The following is an 8,044-nucleotide window of genomic DNA, read 5'->3' on the forward strand; positions in this document are numbered from 1 at the left end:
AGCCTTGATCCCCCACCTCATGATCCCAGGTTCCCTCCATCCCTCCCCTGATGTTCCTGCCCGGCCCACCACAGAGCTGGGGAGGCGCTGAGCGACAGCCACCAGCTGTGCCCGGTTCCTTGGTAACTGCTCCACAGCGGCAGGGCTGCCCAGTCGCCATGACAACCAGCTGGAATGTGGCCTGGCTGGGCCTGGCGCACAGGCAGGACATGTGGGCCACAGATCCGGAGCCAGGAAACACCCCCACGGAGGAGGGGTCCTGACGCTGTGGGGACACGGGGTACAGGACCTGACGGAGGGCCCCCGAGGCCGACCTCCTCCGCCCACGGCCGGGTTATTTCCATGATAGTTCATGGTTTGGGGAGGAGGAGGTGTAACTCTGCTCCCCAAAATCTCTTGCTGGCCCTCGCTGATCTAATAGCCCCAGTTACCAAGACGATCAGGCCCCGCGCTGTGGGGTGGAGCCTGGCCCCCTGCATCCGTATCCGGTCTCCACCCTTTACTGATGGGCCGGTGGCTGCTCCTACCCAGGCCCCGAGCCTGTTTCCATCTGCGATAAAGGGTGTGAGCAGCACCTCCTCCTTAGGCTGTTGTGAGGTGACATGAGAACCCCTCTGCCTTCTCTGCGAGGCACCAGGTCAAAGCTCAGAGCACCCTGGGGAGTGTCCTGGAGCGCATCTGTCCCTGGCAGCCCCCCAGGAGCCCTGCTCCCCAAGCCTGAGGCCCCTGGCCCAGCTGGGGCAAGCGCGTGTAGCTGCCAGCCCTTGCCTCTCAGGGCCTGGTGACCACGCCGGTCTAGGGACCAGGGCACAAGGAAGGGGAGGAGGGCCCCCTGCTGCCTGTGTCCCAGGGCTGGCCTTTCAGGGCTGACCAGCAGGAACGAATCGACTCCCTGTGCTGCTCCTCCCCCCACGTCCCTGTCTGGGGGCTGAGGTGTGGCTCAGCTGCTAGAAAAGACAGTGAAAGACCCAGGTGGGCGGCTGGAGCTCCTGCACGGAAAGGGCGAAGCACTGCTGTGTTTGGGAGAAGCAGAGAAGGAGGGGCTGGGCTGGGTCCTGGTCTGGATGGGGCCTGGCATGGGGGAGAGAGTGCACACCTGTGTGACCTGCCGCAGCGTGGGGCCTGGCCCCCGGCACCCGGCACCCAGTAAGTCTTTGTTGAATGAGTGAATCAGCATGCCCCTCCCTCACTAGAACCTAATTGCCGGCTTCTGATTGCCCCAGGGGTTTCCTATATTGCTGACCCCAAAACACTGGGAGGAAAGCACCGGACCACGCACATCCCACGAGTTCAGGTACAAAGTAGTTTGCTCTGTGACCTTGGCCAAGCCCCTGTCTCTCCTTGGGACTCAGTTTCCTCATCTGTACCAGGACAGGGCTGACTAGAAGCTCTCTCACGGTCCTTCCGGCTCAGATACTTGGGACGTTTCCATGGCATGACAGCTGCTCCCGAGTCTGACTGTTCCACGGGGCCATGGAGTGGCCACCCGTCGGAGAGGAACTCACAGCCCCGCCAATGAAGCCAGGGCAAGCGGGGGGTCAGGAGGCAAGTAGAAGGCTCTGGGGCCGAGCAGAGAAACACCCTGCCCCCACATGGGTGGCTCCAGTGTCCTGTGCCATCGAGGGGACAGGCAGGCTCTGCTCGCCCCCATGGCTGTCGAGGCACGTGGCCTGGGGAGAATGAAGCCGTTTGGGTCATGGAAAATGTCCAAACCTGACTCTGCCACTTCCTATCCAGGGTCCCGAGTGACCCTCTTTCCCAGCCCAGTTTTCTCGCCTGTAAAATGGGAATCTCCGACTGGCACTCCCCCAACTCGGACATTCTGCCTCTGAGGGAGGTGGGACGACCCCCGACCCCCGGCCCCCGACCCCCGACGCTGGGTGTGGGCCTTTTGGACCCCATTGGTTGCTTGGTCAGATAAGAAGCACCAGACTTGGGGGGCAGCCGCCAGCACCTCCCCGCACTGGCCTCTCCTCCTTGGACCCGCCCAGGCCCAGTCAGAGTTTAAAGAGCCCAGAGGATCAATTCTGTCATCTTGCAAGGTTCCTTTTGTCATTGTTGTCAATCCTCAACTGAGGACACTTTCCCGTTGATTTTTAGAGTGGGAGGGCGGAGGAGAGATACACACCAATTGGTTGCCTCCTGCACGGCCCCAACAAGGGCCTGAGATCCAGCCAGCAACCGAGGTAAGTGCCCTTGACCGGAATTGAACCCGGGACCCTTCAGTCCTCAGGCCGATACTCTATCCACTGAGCCAAACTGGCCAGGGCAGTTCTGTCATCTTGATGGAACCCTCGAAGCATCTAATTTGGCTTCACATGTGGGAAAGAATGTTCTTTCATTCTGGCTCTAGCCTTTTAGGAGACTGAGGACAATGTACCCATCAGCTCCGACTCCTCCCCGCTGGGTTTCCACTGTGCAGCCGCCAGTCACACCCACTGTCCTTTCTGGGAATCGCAATGGCATGGAATCGCTCAGACACCAAACACCTGCTCTGCCAGGCAGCGCGCCCTCATCACCCTCTTGAATCTCACAACCACCTCGTGGGCCATAAGTCTGAGCCAGCACCTGTGCCCTCTGGACACCTTCCCTGTATTTCTGAGGGACCACCACCACCTGATGCCAACCTCCCCTCTCCACCAGCCCCCACCTGCCTATGCCAGGTCCGCACCCACCTCCAGCTTCTGCTTGGTGTCAGCCCCCAGGAGGTCACGGACATCTTCATTGTAGATCTCCAGGTAGGAGGCCCGGACCAGGAACTTGGTATTCTCCGCACACTGCAGGGAGTGGGCAGAGAGCAAAGACAGACACCTGAGCACCTGCTGCCGCACCTGGCCCTGCAATCTGAGCCCCTGCAGCCAGACATCACGGCAATGCGGGGCAGGCGGGGGGCAGTCAGGCTTCACAGAGTCACATCATTCTCCTATTGCTGTTGTCTAATGGTCTCTCTACAGGCCTCAAAGGAAAAGAAATGGGAGAGGCCTCCCCATTTTTCAGGTAGAGAAACGGAGGCCACAGGTAAGGCCTGGACCAAGCACTGGCCCTGGGCTGATCCCTGGCAGCCCTCTCACCACATGAGTCCCGGGTGCAGGTACAGTGGGCTCTGCAGCTGACCAGGGTCCCGGTCCCCACGTTGCCATTTCCCAGATGCAGGAATCTCTGCGCATTGCCACAAATGTCACCTGCACTTCTCACCTGCAGCCTGGACACTGGGATGACTGGTCGTTTTTAATATATTTTTATTGATTCCAGATGAAGGGGAGAGGGAGAGATAGAAACATCAACAAATCATGAGAAAGAATCATTGATCTTCTGCCTCCTGCACGCCCCCTACTGGAGATCAAGCCTGTAACCCGGGCATGTGCTCTTGACCAGAATCGAACCTGGGACCCTTCAGTCCACAGGCTGACGCTCTATCCCCTGAGCCAAACCAGCTAGGGCTGGGATGACTGGCTTTGAGCCATCCCATAGGGGCTCCAAGTCTCAGCTTCCCGTTCTTGAAAATGGGGATGATGGTTACCTGCAGGACCCGGGTGGGAGTTAAGTAGGATAATAAAGGGCTTTGCACAAGGCTTGATCTGTAGCAACTGCTCAATAAAATGGAAAGCTGGCCCTAGCCGGTTTGGCTCAGTAGATAGAGCGTCAGCCTGCGGACTGAAGGGTCCCAGGTTCAATTCTGGTCAAGGACATGTGCTCAAGTTGTGGGCTCGATCCCCAGTAAGGGGCATGCAGGAGGCAGTCAATGGATGTTCCTCTCTCACATCGATGTTTCTCTCTATTCCTCTCCCTTCTCTCTAAAATGAAATTTAAAAAATATCTAAAAATAGCAAGAGAAAAACATGGAACCGCGAGGTGTCACTGCCTCCGTTTTCAGTTCTCCCATCACATTTAGAAAACCAGAGCCTGCCTCCACTCATCCGTGCTGTAGAGGCTGATTCATCCCGGAGTGAGACGTGCTCTGGGACCCCGCAGCCCCGGGCACCAGCCCTGCCCCTGCCCTCCCGAGGCCCATACCTGCACACTCTCAAAAACGTGCTCGAAGGCCCTGGGGATGATGCCTCTCTGGGTGGGTGGGTTGGGCAGGCCCTGCATGGTGAAGGACTTGCCGCTGCCCGTCTGGCCATAGGCAAAGATGGTGCCGTTGTAGCCCTCAGTGACACCCTGCGGGGGAGGACCAAAACCCGGTGCTCAGCAGGCCCAGCACGGCCTGGTGTAGGGCCAGGGCCAGGTCTGAGGGGCTGACCCGGGACCCTCCTGGGCCTCCCACCTCGATGTCCCTGGGCTGGGGCTGGGCAGGTAGACATGAATGAGGCCCAGCTCTGTCCTCAAGTTCAGTGCCTGCTGGGGTAGGAGACTGTCCCTGTGTGAGGTTAAGAGCATGTGCCCTGGAGTCTAGCCACCTGGGTTCAAATCAGTCTCCACCCTTTACTGTGTGCCCCTGGCCTGTTGGCACGCAGGCACGTGGAGCCTCAGTTTCCTCCTCTGAAATGAAGGGTCAGAACAGCGCCGCCTGCAAGGCTGTGTGAGGGTTACCCGAGAAGTAGTACTGCAGGCACTGGCAGGGGGCGCTGGGTGCAGGGGCGCTCACTAAATGTCCCCCTGGATCGCCTGGGTCGTGGGGGAGTGATTCCCATACAAGGCAAGTGGAGGCGAGTGTAATGTGGGGAGTTCAGGCCCTGGGCAAGGAGAGGGCGTGTGGGGGAGGGGACAGGACGGTGTGGGAAGAACCAGGCACAGCCTCCTGGGTGAGTGGAACTGGGGGAACTGAAGGGGAGGCTTGGATTTCGACAGGTGACAGAAGAGGAAGGCATTCCAGGCTGAGGGGACAGCTTGACAGAGAGGAGAGGGGCTGGGGCGAGGGGGGTGGAAGAAGCAGCTGAGAAGAAAGGTAGGGCAAACGGGCGGCACCCTGAGGTCCTTCATTCAGATGCACTTATTCCTTCCGGAGGCCCTGGCTTCCCTGTGCCAGGCTCCGTGCTCTGGCAGGGGACGGAACAATGACTCAGGCGGACACCCAGTCCCTGCCCTCACACAGGACGACACAAATTCCAGAACCTTGTTGAGGAGGGGGGAACCCAGTCAGAACCTGGGCCAGAGCGCTGCTCCCGGACCCCGAGGGCCCACGTGGCATCTGTGCCCGCTCCACTGCAAAGACCCACCCCGAGACCGCGTGGGGCTCCGGTCCCAGGGTTCTGCTGGTGAAGGAGGACCGGCCACCAGTCCAGTTCCTTGGAGGGAGGCCTCATTTTAATGGGCAGAACTGGACAGGCATCAGCTCTCCCTTGTCTGAGGAAACCCTGACCACTGTGAGGGCTGCACACAGGGATGGGTCCCTTGCGGAGGGGGACAGGCTGTGGCAGACCCATCACCCAACTAGGGCCACAGCTGGGCTCCTCAAAGCCAGGGGCACATCAAGTCCCAGGAACAGGGTGCAGCGCCCCGAGTATCGACCCAAACCCAGACCCCGACAAGAGTCCGCATAAACATAAATACCCCTGCACCATCCAGGGGGGTAGCGACCAGCCACACTAGACACATGCCTGGGGCAAATGAGATACTGCATTTACTTTATTTTAATTAAGTTACACTTAAAAACTGAAGCAGCATAAAATATTCTCCCACTAAACACAGTTTAGTGTGCCTCATTTCATTTTTACCGGGGACACCTGCGCATCTGAATTGAGATGTGCTATAGTGTACGATGGTCTTCTAGGAGCCCAGCAGCAAAGGGGGGACAGTGGGAAGCTTTGGGAAAAGTGAGCCCCTTCCACTGGGTGGACAGTCAAGGACAAGGATCCAATGGGGAGGAGACTGGACGAGATGACCCCTCAGGTCCCTTCAGCCTGGAAATCCAGGACAGAGAGGAACAGCCTGCCATCCCCAGAGCCTGGGACCAGCCCTGGGGAGAGCAGCCCTCGCCCTCTGGGCATCGTCCTGGGTCTTCAAGCCAGGGAGAGTGTACAAAGCATCTCCCGAACTTTTCCTCTTTACCTGGAACCACCTGTCACATCTCAACTAGTGATCCGCTGGCAGCTGGGGAGATGCTGGTAGAAACGAAAGAGCCCTTGCGGGGGCGGACAGCAGGTGCAGATCCAGCCCCACCTCTATCAGACGCCCTGTGGGGGCCTGGCCAGTCTCCTCCCACCCAGCCTCAGTTTCCCCATCTGTGAAATGTGAGTGCCCCCCTCCCCCGGCCGCCTTATGAAGCTCACAGGAGCAGAAGCAGGGACTGCTGAGAGCTTCCTCCCTCCCGCATAGGATTAAGAGGGGTTCTGAATGCTGAGGGGGAGGAAGCAGAGGCCAATGCGGGCAGCCTTGGCACTGGGTGCACTGGAGACCTGGGCACAGACCTAGCGGGCGGGTTCCTGCTCTCTCTGCCTGCAGAGGTCTTCAGACCAACCTGCTGGTGTCCACAAGGGCCTTCCGGCGGCGTGGGGGCTGCACCGTCCCTCAGGACCCCTCAAGGTGGCCCCAAGTCCGGCCCAGCCAGTCCTCGGAGGCGGCCTCCGGCGCCCTCACCTCCACCAGCGGATAGGCGATCTCGTTGTAGATCTGCTCGGTGAAGTGGTCCATGAAGTAGGCGCCGTCGAAGGTGAACTGCTTGGGGGGCTCGTCGGTGGCGCTGGGGTTCTGGATGAAGCACTGGCCGCGCGCGGAGTCCACCGTCACCACGGGCTGGCAGTTCAGCTCCCGCTCCCGCTGGTTCATGGGGCGGCAGCGCACCACCACCTTCACCGACTCCGAGGCCATCGCGCCGCGGCAGGGCTCCCCCGGGCGCGGGACTACGCGGTCGGGACAGACAACCGCCCGGCAGGGGACCCCTGGCCGCCTGGAGCGGGGGACGCGGCGAGAGCCGGGCGCAGGGGGCGGGCCCTCGTGGCGGGGACGGGGCTGCGGAGGGAGGACTGGACGCCTCGCGGGGCCTCCGAGAGGAGGAAGGGGGCGGCGAGGGAGTCGCAGGACCGGAGCCGGGGCCGCTGCCTCCTTCCGCGGCCGGGCTCGTCTATCCCTGAGGCCCGGCCCGGGCGGGGAAGTGGAGGATCCGCGCTGCAGGCGCCGCAGGTCCCAAGCTCCCAGCCGCCCGCTGGCCCTCAAGCTACCGCGGCGTTCGCGGTTGCATAGCAACGCACGTGGCGTCACAGGTGGCGGCTCGCGAGAACGTCCACGCGTTGTCCGCGCTCTGCCGCCGCCGGGCGTGTGGACAAGTGTCTCCCCCGGCGAGAAGCCTGCGCGCGTGGGCTGCCTGCCTGCTCCGCGCCGGGCGCTCCCGCCCGCTGTCTACAGCCCGGGTGCAGAGAGGGAAAGCAATGGGCCCGAGGTTGCCCAGCTGAGCGGGGGAGGCCAGGCCTGGCTCCACCTCTGGGAGAGAGACAAGAGGAGGGGCCTCTCGCGAGGGTCAGGGACCCATTGAGACAGGCAACCAGGATTTTGCTTTCCTCACATCCCTAAGAGTCCCTGGAACAAGGCAAATGGTCCTAATGCCGCCCTCGTTTTTTCTAAGCCTCAAGATTAAGAAACAAAACACTTTGAGAGCCAAAATCTTTTAGCTGTAGAGGCTGCCTGGCTCAGCACAAGTCCCTCCAGCCAGAACAGCCGCCTCTGGGCCCCACTCTGCACAGAAGTGCTGTCAGCTACCTGCCAGGCATCGTGAGGGGCGCTGGGGACAGCCCAATCCCTGCCCTCCTGGCGCCCAGAGTCTAATTCAGTGGGGGAGACTGACATCCAAAACAAACCTCCCACCTACAAAAATCCCATCATTGAACTAGTCATTACAAACTAAAGGATCAGTTCTATGGGACATCCAACACCCCTCCCCTGAAGGCTTCCCGAGAGTGACAGGAGCTGAGATGCTAAGATTGCGCTAACCAGGCAAAAAGCAGGGAGGACAAGACCTGTCCAGGCTGTGCAAAGGTCCTGTGGCATGGTGCAGGAGCAGAGGAAAGCCCAAGTTGCCAGAGCACAGGACTTGAGTCCTTTTCCCATAGGAAATAACCACTGGAGCTTTTAAGCAGGAGAGAGATGATTTGAAAATACTGATCTGATT

The 8,044-nt window shown here is 60.2% G+C and overlaps 1 protein-coding gene across 2 annotated transcripts in view; it reads right to left on the reverse strand.

Moving 5' to 3' along the window:
- Positions 1-7,102, reverse strand: part of KIF17 (kinesin family member 17) — a 28,746-nt gene extending 21,644 nt beyond the window's left edge. For both annotated transcript variants that reach the window (XM_080655130.1, XM_080655129.1), the window contains exons 1-2: positions 6,520-7,102; positions 2,676-2,777 (exon numbers count right to left, since the gene is read on the reverse strand). In XM_080655130.1, the coding sequence (XP_080511256.1) occupies positions 2,676-2,777; positions 6,520-6,750 (333 nt within the window). In that variant the 5' untranslated portion in view covers positions 6,751-7,102. The remainder of the gene's footprint in view (positions 1-2,675; positions 2,778-6,519) is intronic.
- Positions 7,103-8,044: the final 942 nt, after the last annotated feature.

Source organism: Plecotus auritus, assembly GCF_963455305.1.
Source record: "Plecotus auritus genome assembly, chromosome: 2".
Lineage (NCBI taxonomy): Eukaryota > Metazoa > Chordata > Mammalia > Chiroptera > Vespertilionidae > Plecotus > Plecotus auritus.